General features: G+C 46.6%; 5 protein-coding genes across 5 annotated transcripts; 4 read left to right on the top strand and 1 right to left on the bottom strand.

The window, feature by feature from the left end:
• Positions 1-287: 287 nt before the first annotated feature.
• Positions 288-5,713, top strand: CLUP02_15390 (potassium/sodium efflux P-type ATPase; the record flags this gene model as incomplete). Its single annotated transcript, XM_049294314.1, has 11 exons — positions 288-1,115; positions 1,216-1,350; positions 1,428-1,594; positions 1,625-1,876; positions 1,923-2,010; positions 2,084-2,156; positions 2,231-2,490; positions 2,587-3,469; positions 3,552-4,072; positions 4,135-5,097; positions 5,162-5,713. 11 exons carry the CDS (start codon positions 288-290, stop codon positions 5,711-5,713), a joined length of 4,722 nt encoding a protein of 1,573 aa, XP_049151460.1.
• A 51-nt stretch (positions 5,714-5,764) lies between these two features.
• CLUP02_15389 (uncharacterized protein) lies at positions 5,765-6,469 on the bottom strand (the record flags this gene model as incomplete). Its single annotated transcript, XM_049294313.1, has 1 exon — positions 5,765-6,469. The coding sequence occupies one exon, from the start codon at positions 6,467-6,469 to the stop codon at positions 5,765-5,767; it is 705 nt and encodes a 234-aa protein (XP_049151459.1).
• A 2,525-nt stretch (positions 6,470-8,994) lies between these two features.
• On the top strand, positions 8,995-9,720 carry CLUP02_15388 (uncharacterized protein; the record flags this gene model as incomplete). Its single annotated transcript, XM_049294312.1, has 1 exon — positions 8,995-9,720. One exon carries the CDS (start codon positions 8,995-8,997, stop codon positions 9,718-9,720), a length of 726 nt encoding a protein of 241 aa, XP_049151458.1.
• Positions 9,721-10,140: 420 nt separating this feature from the next.
• CLUP02_15387 (uncharacterized protein) lies at positions 10,141-10,560 on the top strand (the record flags this gene model as incomplete). Its single annotated transcript, XM_049294311.1, has 1 exon — positions 10,141-10,560. The coding sequence occupies one exon, from the start codon at positions 10,141-10,143 to the stop codon at positions 10,558-10,560; it is 420 nt and encodes a 139-aa protein (XP_049151457.1).
• A 3,340-nt stretch (positions 10,561-13,900) lies between these two features.
• CLUP02_15386 (uncharacterized protein) lies at positions 13,901-14,065 on the top strand (the record flags this gene model as incomplete). The annotated part of the gene is made up of 1 exon (XM_049294310.1): positions 13,901-14,065. A coding segment is annotated over one exon (165 nt), but the record flags the coding sequence as incomplete, so codon positions are not given.
• Between the last annotated feature and the right edge of the window lie 137 nt (positions 14,066-14,202).

Here is a 14,202-nt window from a genome sequence, read left to right as displayed (position 1 = left end):
CCATGTCACCGGTGTCAGTAGCCTCTTGGGGACGCGTAAGGTGGACGAAGTTGCCGTGGCGGAGTCTCTGCCAAATCGGAGCCGGTGGCCGCGAACTTGTTTTGGGAGGCCGTGACGTAAGGCAGCGGCACTGCACTTCCGGGTGATGACTGCCAACTATCAACAACAAATTGCCAAGTACTAGTCGTCATTTCCACGAGATTCTTCTTTCAGGAATCAATCACTTCTCAAGAGAACACAATACCTAGATCAGTAGTCAGTCTATTCAGCATAAATAATTGCCCAAAATGGCAACTCCCAAATTCTCAAAACGCTGCCTCCTATGGGACTACACCAACACCCGCGACCGCCCAGACGCAATCGATCAACTCTTCACAACCACATCACCATCAGACTCTGCCAATAAGCCCATAGCAGCAGCAGTAGAAGCAAGAGCGCCGCTTACAGTCACCCCGTTCAAATCCGTCCACAACTGGAACGCATGGTACCCGCCCGAACTCAAGGGCCGGCTCCCCTTCCGGCCCATGATCCGCACGCGCGCGCAGCTGGACACGGAAGAGTGGGACTGGATCCGCGACTCCGACGCTGAGATGGTCCACTACCTCAACGAACCGGAGCGGCAGGGCATCTCGCCGGCGGACGCCGCGGCCTGGTGGCTGGACAAAGTCGTGCCCGAGTTGCGGGAGAAGAGGGGCAAGAAGCTTGTCGGGCCGGCGTGTGCTAGCGATCCCGGGGGCGAGGCGTGGCTTGCGGAGTTTATGACGATTGTCTACGAGGACGAGAAAAAGAAGAAGAAGAAGAAAATGAGGCCAGATTTCCTTGGGGTGCACTATTACAGCGGCGATGTCGAGCATGCAAAGAGGTACCTGACGTCCATGTACGAGCGGTACGGGCTGCCGCTCAACGTGTCGGAGATTGCGTCTATCAGTCGGGACCCGGTCGAGGTGGAGGCGTTTACGGAGGAGCTGAGCGGGTGGATGGACGAGAAGGAGTGGATCGACGAGTATGGGTGGTTTGGGTGTATGGCACACTGCGCTGATGACTTTGTGAGTCCTGCGGCGCAGCTTATGGATGGGGAGGGGAGGTTTACGCCGCTCATGAGGCGGTTGATGGGGGTGTGTGATCCATCACCGTCTTCAAGTTGCTGAAGTGAAGGGGGTCTTCGCTGGGTTTGATGGTGTTTCTCCTTGAGATTGGTAATACACACCTATAAAGTTCTGGTCAGGGATGATGCGGAATACGAAAACCGGGACGTATACTGGATTCCTAAGCAGAGTTGATCATTGGCATGCTAGTTCGATCATTCGTGGTAGAATCTGGAAACTCTCAGTCGATGTTATGGGATGTGCTGTAGCAAGCCTGCAAGTTACGATGTTTCCGTCGCTTAGGCTAACGATCTTTGATCTGGATAGTGTTGCTGACTTCAGTATCTCGGAGCAAACATGAATCAAGCGGAAACAAGCCTTGGGTTGCGTCTTGGCTGCTTCTTTTCGCCTAGCGTCTCCCCGCCTCCACGGGCCTCACAAAAGAAGGCCTCACGTTCATGTCCCACAACCCGGAGATCATCGACTCCCAAGACCTTTATTCTCATTGCGTGCGCGGGAAGGCTCCCCACATGAGTCAGCCGCGCTCAAACGTTGATTGCCCGATTAGGCAAGTCAATTACATGCCGTACATGCACTTGCCGGGTCGCTCCCGTCCACTATGATGGAACGCAAAATGGCTTTCTCCCGGACTACTTCAGCAACATCTTTGTAATCTTTCTAGCCCCAGTCAAGACAGCTTGTCTTTCGCCAAACCTTCTACAATCGAGTCAACTGACTCTATACTCTCTCATACTGTCTAGAAACCAGCCAATGACTTGGGATTTTGTTACGTACAGCCCTCGTAATGGCAACCGGACATTCGGACTCATCTCGCAGGTTCCATCAGCTGGGTAGCACCAGTAAAGTCTACCAACGAATGAGAAAAGCAGAGAATGGGCCCTCAACTCTCTACGTCGTTGCCGTTGTGTCTTGGTTGCCTTTTCGGGACCAGCAGAGTGAACGTTATGATGCATTTGGACTTTCGTAGTTCCCAGTAGAGCGAGGAATTTTGCGTCGAGGCCAAGATGTCGAAAAGATACCGCTTTACAAATATCACGGCGTACAGCCAAAGTCGGAGTTGCATTGCTCCCTTCCCATCAGACTTTAAAGTTGATTGCAGACTTGCAACTTGAGCAGATCTTGAGCTATGAAAGCAACCGAAAAGACGGCAGACTCCTTCCAGGAGCATGCCTCAGGACAATCCAACAAGCCTCTCTCTCGACCACCTCACTCTTTGGAGGCTGCTCAGGTTCTCGAAGAACTCCATGTCGACGCAATCCAAGGGTTAGACCCCGACGATGCCATCCGTCGGTTGGCCGAATTGGGGCGCAATGAGCTTCGTCAACAAAAGGGCGTTCAGCCTTTGAAAATCTTTCTCGAGCAGATTTTCAACGCCATGACTCTGGTAAGTTGTCTCTCGAGTCTAAAATAGGCAGAATCTCGCTTGTCTGGCTCGTGGAAATGAAAAACGGCACGAGATAACCATCGAAACTTGAAACAGGTCCTCCTACTAGCACTCGGCGCAAGTTTCGGCATCCAAGCCTGGATCGAAGGCGGCATTCTAGGCGGCATCATCGTCCTGAACATCTTCATCGGCTTCTTCCAGACCCTCCAAGCCGAGAAGACAATCAACTCGCTAAAGAACCTCGGCAAGCCGACATGTAAGGTTGTACGGGACGGCAAGACGATCGAGATACAGACGGCCGACGTAGTACCTGGAGACATCATCGACTTGAACACGGGTGACTCGGTGCCGGCGGATATCAGACTCATTGAGGCAGTCAACCTGGAGGCGGACGAAGCGTTACTTACGGGAGAGTCCGCACCTGTCTCCAAGATGCCCAACTCGGTGTTTGACGAAGATATGGGCCCTGGGGATCGACTTAATGTGGTGTACAGCTCCACGGTCATCACGAAGGGTCGCGGGCGCGGCGTCGTGTTTGCTACTGGCATGTGTACCGAGATTGGTCTCATTGCTGGTGCATTGAACGGCGGCTCGGGAGATAAGTCCCGGGTGAAGCGCAACGAGGATGGGAACGCTTCGATCTTTGCGTACTTTGCCGCTGGATACACGGCTACCAAATCGTGGATCGGTGAGTTCCTGGGACTTACCATCGGCACGCCATTGCAAAGGAAGCTCTCTCAGTTATTTCTGTGGCTGTTTCTGTTTGCTATTATCTGTGCCATCGTTGTTCTTGGCGTCAACAAGTTTGATTCTCGCAAGGATGTGATTATCTACGCAGTCACTACCGCGATTGGGACGATTCCTGTTTCTTTGTTACTGGTCCTGACTGTCACCATGGCTGCTGGCACCAAGAAGATGCTTGAGAGACACGTCATTGTTCGGAATCTGTCCAGTCTGGAAGCGCTTGGAGGAGTTAGCAGTAAGTAATCCAACTCCTATTGATCTCGGTGGAGACTATCTTGCCTCGTCATCGTTTAATCTCTAACCACCGTACATCTCAGATATCTGCTCCGACAAGACCGGTACGATTACCCAAGGACGTATGGTAGTCCGAAAGGCATGGCTTCCGGGCTGCGGCACGTACTCTGTCCACACCACGAACGACGTATACAATCCTTTTGCCGGTGAAGTCCAGTTTGCGGCTGGCCAACCAGAGGACATCGGCTCCGTCTCCGAGAAAGAGCACGATCTACGGGCCGAGCCAATTGATACGCACCACGAGCCTGCGACGAAGCCTGCTCTGCAATGGTTCTTGAATGTCGCGTCGCTTGCAAATCTGGCAACGTTGAAGCAGGCCGTAGACGATCCCACCAGCTCTGGGGAGTGGACAGCTAGCGGAGCACCCACTGAGATTGCTATTGAGGTGTTTGCGTCCCGGTTTGGCTGGAACAGATTGCAGCTGTGCCAAGGCTCAGAAGCTTCTTGGAAAGAAATTGCAGAGTTTCCCTTTGACTCGGATGTCAAAAAGATGTCTGTCATCTTCAAGGATGTGGCCTCGGAAGAGATGCATATCTTCACAAAGGTGAGCCTAAGCTGCACACATCAATCAGCGTATATCTATAATAGACTAATATGACCCTACAGGGCGCTGTCGAGCGCGTCTTAAGCTCTTGCAACACTATCGCGTACGGTGACGATACCCGTACTCTGACCGACCGCTATAGAGAAGACATCATATCCAACATGGAGGTGCTGGCCGGCCAAGGTCTACGTGTTCTCGCGCTCGCACATCGAACTCTTAGCAGTGACCTTTCGGAAGCCCAATTTGCAGACGGCAAAGCCCCAAATCGCAACAACTTCGAGACTGATCTCACCTTCCGCGGCCTCATCGGTATCTACGATCCTCCCCGTCCCGAGTCCCGGCCTAGTGTTGAGATGTGCCAAGGAGCTGGCATCGTCGTCCACATGCTCACCGGCGACCACCCCCAGACCGCCCGAGCCATCGCCACAGAGGTTGGCATCCTGCCACCGCCCGAAAAGCTCCGGGTCCTCGCTGCCGACGTTGCCGAGGCGATGGTCATGCCCGCACACGATTTTGACGCCCTGACTGACGCCCAGATCGATGACCTGCCGCAGTTGCCTCTAGTGGTGGCGCGATGCGCACCGAGTACCAAAGTTAGAATGATTGAAGCGCTTCACCGCCGCGGTCGGTACGTAGCCATGACTGGCGATGGAGTCAACGACAGCCCGAGTCTGAAGCGGGCCGATATCGGCATCGCCATGGGCTCCGGATCGGACGTGGCGAAGGAGTCTTCCGACATCGTCTTGACGGATGATAACTTTGCGTCCATTCTGAACGCCATCGAAGAAGGCCGCCGGATCTTTGACAATATCCAAAAGTTTATCCTCCACGTCCTGGCGGCAAACATTGGATTTGTGATTGCGCTGCTTACGGGGTTGGCGTTCAAGGACGAGACTGATACGTCGGTCTTTCTGTTGTCGCCTGTGGAGATCCTGTGGATGTTACTTGGTACGGGTGCTTTCTGTGAGACTGGACTTGGATTTGAGAAGGCGGTGCCAGACATTCTTAAACGACCGCCACAAAATGTGAGCATCCTACTCTGATGTGTTGGTGGAAGTAGTAAACTGAATACTGACGATGATATCCCAGCTCAAATACGGCGTCTTCACGCACGAATTCATCCTCGACATGGTGGTCTATGGACTCATCATGGCAGGCTGCGTTCTCGGAGCCTTCACCCTGGTTGTATTCGGCTTCAACGGCGGCAACCTCGGTATCGAGTGCAACAACGCCTACTCTACAGCCTGCGAGCCCGTATTCCGCGCTCGTGCCACGAGTTATACGACCATGACCTGGATCTTCCTCCTCTTCGCATGGGAGCTTATTGATTCACGCCGGTCTCTCTTCTACATGCCAGCGGGTTTCAAGGCTTGGGGCCAGCATCTGTGGGGTAACAAGTTTCTCTTTTTGTCTGTGACAGTTGTCTTTTTTGTTGTGTTTCCGACGCTGTACATACCCGTGTTGGATCATGTGGTGTTTATGCATCATGGAATCAGCTGGGAGTGGGCGATTGTGTTTGTCGATGTTTTCATCTTTATGGCTGGTGTCGAGGCCTATAAGTGGGCGAAGAGGGTGTATGCAAGGAGAATGCTAGCCAAGATTGACAGCGGATTTGCGGAGTCGAACGGAGCTCAAGTATAGAGCTGTTTGCTTGGAACCAGAGATAGTTGTGTGTAGACTTTGCCAATATTGTCAGGGCAGGTATTGGGCGTGAGCAATACCCCCAGTCTTTTCTTCTTCTTCCACATCTTCCTCGGTCTTTGATTTCATACCCATTCTCTCTTGAGCTTCTTCTTCTCTCAGGATCCTCCTCGCCTCCATTAGCGCTTTGCCCAAGCGATTCTCGCCCCAATTCGCCTGGTTCACCATAGCCTCATCCGCCTTGAACCCGATGCCCCATATGCGGTCAGTCCTCGATGCCTCGACCAATAATCTCTCCCCTGTGGACATCAAAATCGCCTTGAGGTGCGGATTCTGCCCAAACTTGGCAATGCTGCCCACTTCCACGACCTTGCTCTTGACCTCATCCCACCTCGTGTCGTTGAAGCCCACGGTGCCTTTGCCGAGCTTCTTCTGCTCCTTGGGGTCCTTCTCCTGCATGATACGCGCCTGTCGCTGCGTGTCGCCGAAGTAGGCTGCCTTGCAGTACATCATGAACTGTTCCGCGCAGGTGACGGTGATGCTTCCGTACGGGTCGGCGGGGTCAACTTCGCGGCCGCAAAGGGCGGAAATCTCTTGTTTCGAGACGGTGAAGACGGAGGGATACCATTGACAGAATTGGTGCCATGGCCACTTCTCTTGCGGCATGTGGAAGAAGACGGGTAGACTGGAGTCATCGCTATCGGGAGTATCGGAGGATGGCTGTTTCTTGCCGGGCTTCTTCTTTGCTGGAGACATATTTTAAAGTTGTCTGACTTATTTTTGTTTCGTCGTGGCTTTGATGTATTCAAGATCACAGGCTGCTGTCTTATTGTTCTTTCCTTCCTCGGAAACGAACATATACACAGAAGGAAAGAACATTGAACCATGGGAACGACCACAACATCAGAAAGGTACACGTTCCGGAGAAAGATGCCTCCTTAATTGATGACTCCTCGCCGTTACATACTGAAAGTCAAATCGCCAATAAAGTGCGCCTACCCAAGCCACGCGAGAGCATAAAGTTCACGCTGCTTTCATCTGCCAACGTGTTCTACGAATATCTGAGCCAAGGCAGCAATTCGGAATGCAATGAATACAGAGAGACAACAGTGAAACATAGATAGAGAAAGATCATGTAAGTCATTGCTACATGCCTAATCCCCAAGTTTTGGTGATTGGTGGTCGATTAAACGCTCTCATTGACAGAAAGTCAGGATGTTTAGAATCATGAAGTATCTAGAATCATCGAGCTGGTATCTTTTCTAGGGTTCTTGATGGAGATGTATCACTCGAAGACGTAAGAGTCTCTATGCGTAAATCTACTGGTTTGAGGGAGGCGGTTCGTCATGGATCATCCCGAATACCCCTAATAAAAATACAATGACTTGGCGCCCTACTAAGGTTGCAGAGTGAGCGCTAGCCCTTAGAAAGGGTCTGTTTTGCTCGTCACTCATGAGGCAAATGACTTCGGCCTTCGATCAAGCCCCGCCGTTGAGACATTGGCCCTTTCAAGACCAATCTTCATCTATTCTATCGTAGCAAGCGGGCGATGGATAATGAGACCGGCTTGCACACGAGTGACCCCTTTCTGAGAACCACTAGCACTAGAATCACCGCGTGCTTCTCTTCAGAGCGTATGTGGAAGACTAGAAGAAAGACCACTTATAATAGCAGCAGCAGTCGGAGTTGCCTTTGCTTTAGTAGGGCCAAAAGGAAACTGATAAAAGAAGTACTGACATACGAAATAGATACTGTGCTGCACACTTGCTTGGACACAGCAACATAGGTACATGTCGACTAACTCGGAGAGGAACCCATGGAGTATAATCACCTTCCACTCAAACCAACATCGCATCGGATCTCGCCGCCGTTGTTACACGAGTCAGCCCTATGGAGCTCTGAATGACTCGCAGCCCCTCAACCCTTGCGGGTAGTTGGGCATACCAAGACCGAGTTCCCGAGTGGGCGAGGCCTTGGGATCGGAATGCCACGATGGAGACTGGGTCCGGCTCCTTATAAGACCACTTCAGGAACGGATCTAAGCGGATAAGCGTAAATATTAGGTGAGATATGGGACGAGGTGCCCACAGTTGCATGTGGTGGGCAGCACATTTCTGGAAATGCGGCCGGAGGTCCGTGTGACGGTTGAAGATTGCCATTTTGATAAGGGTCTGCTCCTGGATATCACGACAACGAGAACTCGTTGGAGGAGGAGCAATAAGTCTGCAGTCTTGCCATACGTTGGAACGCCAGTTTTTGCTTGCCTTGTCACGATGAACTTTGTGTATAAGACTTTGACCTTAGGAAATGCTCGCAGTTTTGAGCGAGCAATTGTGAATATGAACTCTATGTCGTTTGAGTATCCATCGTACTGCAGTAGTGCTGTGCAAAAGAAACAACGAAGAAGCTCTTAGCAAACCTGCTCACCACCTGCTTCTTTTCATGACTCGAGATGCCTGATCTGGAGGGTGCTGATTTAAACAACTGAAACGCGCATGCCCTCGATATTCTTGGCCAACCTGTCAGGGGGAACTTTTGGATTGAGCCTCCTGCCATTTGGACCGTAAATAGTGGTTTAAATGGGGAAGACTTCCCAATTTTGTACGTCAATGGAACTCCAGACTTCCTTTACGGGATGCTCCCCAGCTACGCCCCTGGTTCCAACGTGGAGAGGGTCCTTTCATTCCTGGTATCTTAAGCCGATGGGATTTGACATGTCAGAAACGTGGCATGCATGTGCCGTAAAATCCTTATTCCTCAAGGTGCGCAATTCCCATGCTGTGACCGGCTGAGCAACCGGGGCACCTTTTTAGGTAGCTTCAAAGTTGGTAACGAGAAATTCAGGAGCACTTTTGTCGGGCACCCTTAAATTGCTTCCAATCAGCTTCCGAGGAGGCGCTTGTAGATGGAAGACTTATGGAGGTTATGGGTATTTGCCTATCAGGCCATCACACTGCATTCCCTTTTTCGAGTATGATATCTGGAGCATGGCAGATTAAGTTCAATAACTAGGCAGGCTTCGGATTATCGTGAGATGGATGGAGCCACTCGATGAAATGGATGCGAGTCTAAGTATAATAGGGGCTTTAAGCCCATCTTACGGTTCAGATTCGAATACAGGCTACCCTCAGACATCTTTGAGAGCCATTGTCAGAGTCGCGTGATCGAAGAATTCTCTGATCTCTTTACTGGAGTTTCCTGTAAGCCCCAAGTGTTACAGTGTTGCTTTTCCAGCACGTTAAAGCTGACATCATGCCCAGGAATCCAGTGCAAGAACCAAGATGAAGACGATCGGTACACTCCTCCTCGCCACTCTGGCCAGCCAGGCCTCGGCAGCGGTCCAGATGGAAGTGCGATTCAGCGACAGGATGATCGACGTCGGCAACCTCGACCTCTTCGCCGTAACGTGGCAAACCATCTACGGAGAGACCGGCAACACCAGAGCCATCATGACGGACCGCTCCGCCGGCGCCCAGACCAACGAGTGCACACACGCCGACGACTACGACCCGGACGTGACGGTTCGAGTCAAGATGAACGGAGCCTGGGGGAAGACGCCAGGCCTCGAGGGCAACGAGATGCGCGACGGCCTCGTCCAGTCCATGTGGGAGGTTCTCAGCAGAGTCTCGGACCCTTACGGATACGAGGTCTTCAACGGCTGCCGGGGACTGACGTGGATGGAGGGCGTCGGGTACACGCCCGACGCGGCGTGTGGTCCCCAGAGTTCGAGAAATTGTCAGTACGCGTGCCGCAGGGAGAACTCGCCCGGGTTGGCGCAGTGCATGAACCATACTTGGGGCCACAAGGTGCCGTCGTCGCTGCGGGTGACGGCGTACATTGACGGTCAGCTGCAGCCTGATGACTTGATTATTGAGTTTTCTGCTACTGCCAACTCGGAGAGCGGTGGATGCGGCTGGGTTGGGAGCATTGCTGGTGCTCTTGCTGGATTCATTCCTGTTGGAGGCAAGCTGTTTTCCAAGGGTATCGAGATCGGTTGTAGCGATTGAGATTCACTTGCCAAGTGAGTAATGGAACCTTGGTCTGAGTTGATCCTGTTATTCAATGTTAGACATTGGTCAACCTTTTAAGCTTACTTCGCTTCTTGTTGATCCTTCATGTGACCGATGTCAAATAGCACTTACCAAAGTCCCTTTTCGCGTGAGATGCATGTATCATTGTCCAAGATTGCGGTTGTATCGGCAGATTCCAGCAATCAAAATTGTCCATTTTCTCAAGGATCTTATTACCTGGGGTAACATTGCGTGGTGATTGAGCTGCGCCGGAGCTAATATCAACCATCAGGTCAGACTCTTATCCAGGCAACAACATGAAAACCACCTAAGATTCCGCGATTCCCTCAATTTTTGCACCATGATAGCCCCAATTCTAGATCTTGGTCACTTATCCAATTCTCACTCCCCTTCACCATGCCGACGCCTGCTCTTTCCGGGACAGCCCTCCTCAACCTAGGACCCCTTACAACAATATGGACAGCCCCAGCATCATGCGCAACCTCAACCCCAACCCCGGCGCTAGCTCGCAAATTTGATCCGGGCGTGGCATACTGGCAACAAACCTGCGAAGTCGACCGCGACCCATACGACGACTGCATCCCCTCCGGCGATGCCATGAACTCAGAATACCACTCACGCCGGACCTCTACTGAGCGGTTCCTCTTCCATTATTCCCCGGGCAGCCAGTGTCCCTCCGGATGGGTCACCGCAGGCTACGGTATCCGCGATGAGACATCGTCGCATTCTATCGGATTGGAAGTCCAATTCGACCGCGGCATACAGCCGACTGCGCAGGGGCTAATTAGGGGCCCTATTTACGATTATCGTAGCTAGCCTAACCTACGGTTAGAACCTCTTTTTTATACCTACTACGCAGATATTTATATAGTTTAATTAATCTCTTTATTAACTACGGTTCGAACTAACTACTTTATAATAGGGATACTAATACTAATTAGTAATTAAATTCTATTATTATAGATTAGTAAGGTATCTTATTATATAGAAGAGACGACTTCTTAATACTATATAGGATAGGAGATTCGTACTAATTAACCTTACGGAAGTAGATAAAAAAGGAGGTAATTCTTAAATACCGCACGGAATTAAGTAATTATAGCCCTTTACTACTTATAAGAGGTTAACGTTTATTACGTTAAACTACGTTAATTAATAGAACTACTTAAATAACTAGCCTTTTACTATTACCCCGAGTAGCTTTTTTACTAAACGACTTTTCTATAGCCGGCCCGCAATTAGAAATTAACTAAGTAATAAAAGGGATCGCCGGTAAGTAATAATTACTTAATTATAATTAAGCTACGAAAAAGACTATTTAAAAGATATAAAATAGGGTACTAAGAGGCCGTAAAAGATAAGATCTCTAAGGTATTTAACCCCACTATATATAAGTAATAAATAAGCATTTTCGGTAAGTCCTTAAAATATACGATTTTATAAAAAAGAGGGCTTAACTTTATTAACTATACTTAACGGCCTATACGGTTCCTAACGGCCTATATAGCTCCTTTATGAGCCGCTCGGTATTTAATTTTAACTATTTTTATAAAATACCGCCCTAGAAGAGGTAGGTCGAGGAAGGAAGCTATTTAGAGATTATAGAGAGCACGAGGCTTAAGAGGCTAAAAGTATACAGGATAGTGGAAATCGGTAATTAGTAAAGATCCCGAGACTAATTACTATATTATCCTATAGTAATATAAACGTCTACCACTACTATTATAAAAAAGAACTACTAAAACCTACCTTTTTATATTAGATAAAAAAGAGGATCTTAGTAGGTACGATAGTTAGTAACCTAGAAGGGTAATAGTAATCGCTAAAAATAATAAAAACGAGAGTAGTAATAAAATAGTAAAAAGAAGCGAGAATCTCCTAGACCCTAATAAATTCGTTAAGTAGTAAAAGTACGGATTTACTACGACCTACGCGCAGATTAAATATATCCTCGTTAAGATTAAATACGTTAGTAATTATTAATATAAGTATAAGCTAGAGCACGACCCTTAGTAAGTTAGGGTAAAGAAAAAGAGGATAAAACCCGATCCTAAATAAAATCCTAATCCCTTATAAATAAGTAAATATTAACCCGGACTATGAGGGAACGTAAATATATAAAATCGCGGATTAGCCTAACGGTAAGTAAATTAACGTAATATTAATCTATTTAACTAAGGTTTACGAAAAAAAGGGGCTATAGGGGTAACCCCTATTTTATAAGATCGTAAACGACCTTAGCTACTAGCTAGATAAATAGTTCGCGAGCGCAAGCTTAAGAATTATAAAAGTTATTAATAAATTCCTTTACGGGCGAGGGGTATTACTAATATAATTATAATTATAAGAGCTATACGAAATACTAATAGTAACAATTATAAAAAAGGAATTCGTATTATAAAACTAGGCACAGGTTAATAGAGCGTATAATTACTTTAACGAATTTAGAAAAAAGGTAAACGACCTAGATTTCCTCCTTATAATTACTAATAGAAATTTATTATTATAAAAGGATATACTAGAGCAAAATATAGTACTAAAAGTACGATAATCGATAATTCTACCTATTTCGATCTATAACTCGTTACCGTTACTAATATAAAATTCGGCGCCGATCGGCTAATAAAAAAGGAAGTAAACGACCCGAAGTTACTAATAATACGTAGTAACGCAGGGTTCGTATATAAATACTAAACATCTAGTAGTAAATACGAGGTAATTTATAAACCTTAAAAAGATCTTTTTAAAAGAGAAATTATACTCTAGGGGGAAGTATAAGGTCTTATAAAAAACCCTAACGATATTTTACGATTATTATAAAAAAGTCGGAATTAGGAAATACTAGTACTATTTAGTAATTAATATCGTACTTATAAGTAAAGCCTCTAATTATTATTATAAAGCGGTACGTAATCTCGATCAAAACGACTTTTTTAATATAATTAACGCAATCCGAAGCCGCTTTAAGACTTACGATAAGAACTTAGAGCTCCTATCTAAGCTATAAACGATTTCTTTTATATCTATAGCTAGGATAATAGAGGGCAAATTGTGAGTAAAGATCCTTAAAGAGCTTATTAATCGAATTAATAAGCTAGCGAAAACCTAGCTAAATAAGGGGATAAACGAGTAGAAAGTTAGATATCTTTATACTATAGTCTAGCGTATATTAAAAATAAAAATTACTTTATACTAAGCACCCAAAGATTACGAGACGCTCTACTTAAGGCTAAGATCTAGCTTTAATATTAAAGCGAGAATGCCGCGCTAAACCTATTTCTAGGTATATAACGGCCCTTATTAATAATATTAAGTTAATCGAACGTATAATAAAATAAAAAAAGAGGCTAAATACGGCAATTACTAATAAAGAGGCCCAGATTCGTTAAATAAATAGAGATTTAACTTACGGGTAGGGTAATAAAAGAGGTAATACTATATTTATAAAAAGGATAGATATTAGTTAAGTAATTACTCCGAGGAAGAGCGTACTAAATCGTACGAATAGTATAAAAAGTCGAGGGTAATAGATAGTAAAACTAGCCCTCGTTAGTTTAACTAATTCCTTATTATATATAAGGGCAGATCTGGGGGTATAGAACCTAGCGACGGTAGCTAAAGTAGTGGCCTAAAGTATATACCCCCTATAAAAGATTCGGAAGATAAAAAAGATCTTACCCCCTATACTAACGAATTAGATTATAACGAAATCGATAATATTAATTACTCTTTTTTCGCCCTATTAGCCTTTAGAGGATATACGAGGCTAAACGAATAGAGAGTAGCAAAAGCTTTTAATAAGTAGGCTTTTATTTACGGATAGTAAGGGAAAGTCCCTTAGATAACGGATATAGAGGCGGCTAAAAGGGCGAATTTAATAGGGCCGAAGCCTATTATTTTAATAATTAAAAAAAAGACGCTATCTCTCTTAATATTTTAAAAAAAAGAATATAGTACTGAGTATATTTAAGGGCAGCTAGAAGGGTCCTTTTTATACTACTTAGATCCCTCGAATACTAAGCTCGTATAGGCATTCTATACGAGCGAAAAGTACGGCCTAAATAATTTCTATAGGATTATTCTAAATACTAAGGTATCGTAATAGTTAACTAGAGGAAAAGGGTAATTCTAAGCGCTATAAAAGATCGCGCTAATAACGCTTAATACGTTAATAGTAAGTATTATAAAAATTAGTTTCGGCCTAAGTAAGGAAATCGTCGCCCTAGGTATAATAAAAATAGAGACGCACTTCGGAACGATAACTTTTTATATTTTACCCATTAATACCCCATTTTTCCTATATCTAAAAGATATAGATTAACTAGGTATTATATTTAATAATACGAGGAACAGAATCTCTAGTAATAAGCACTTCGAAATAGTTAAACGATAATAGGGGCATGCGTTTATAAAGCTTACTAATAATACGAAGTTAATTAATTACTTAACGGAAAGTAA

This window comes from Colletotrichum lupini, chromosome 8 (genome assembly GCF_023278565.1).
Source record: "Colletotrichum lupini chromosome 8, complete sequence".
Lineage (NCBI taxonomy): Eukaryota > Fungi > Ascomycota > Sordariomycetes > Glomerellales > Glomerellaceae > Colletotrichum > Colletotrichum lupini.
The sequence above is the reverse complement of the archived record's forward strand: the minus strand, read 5'-3'. Positions and strand labels throughout refer to the sequence as shown.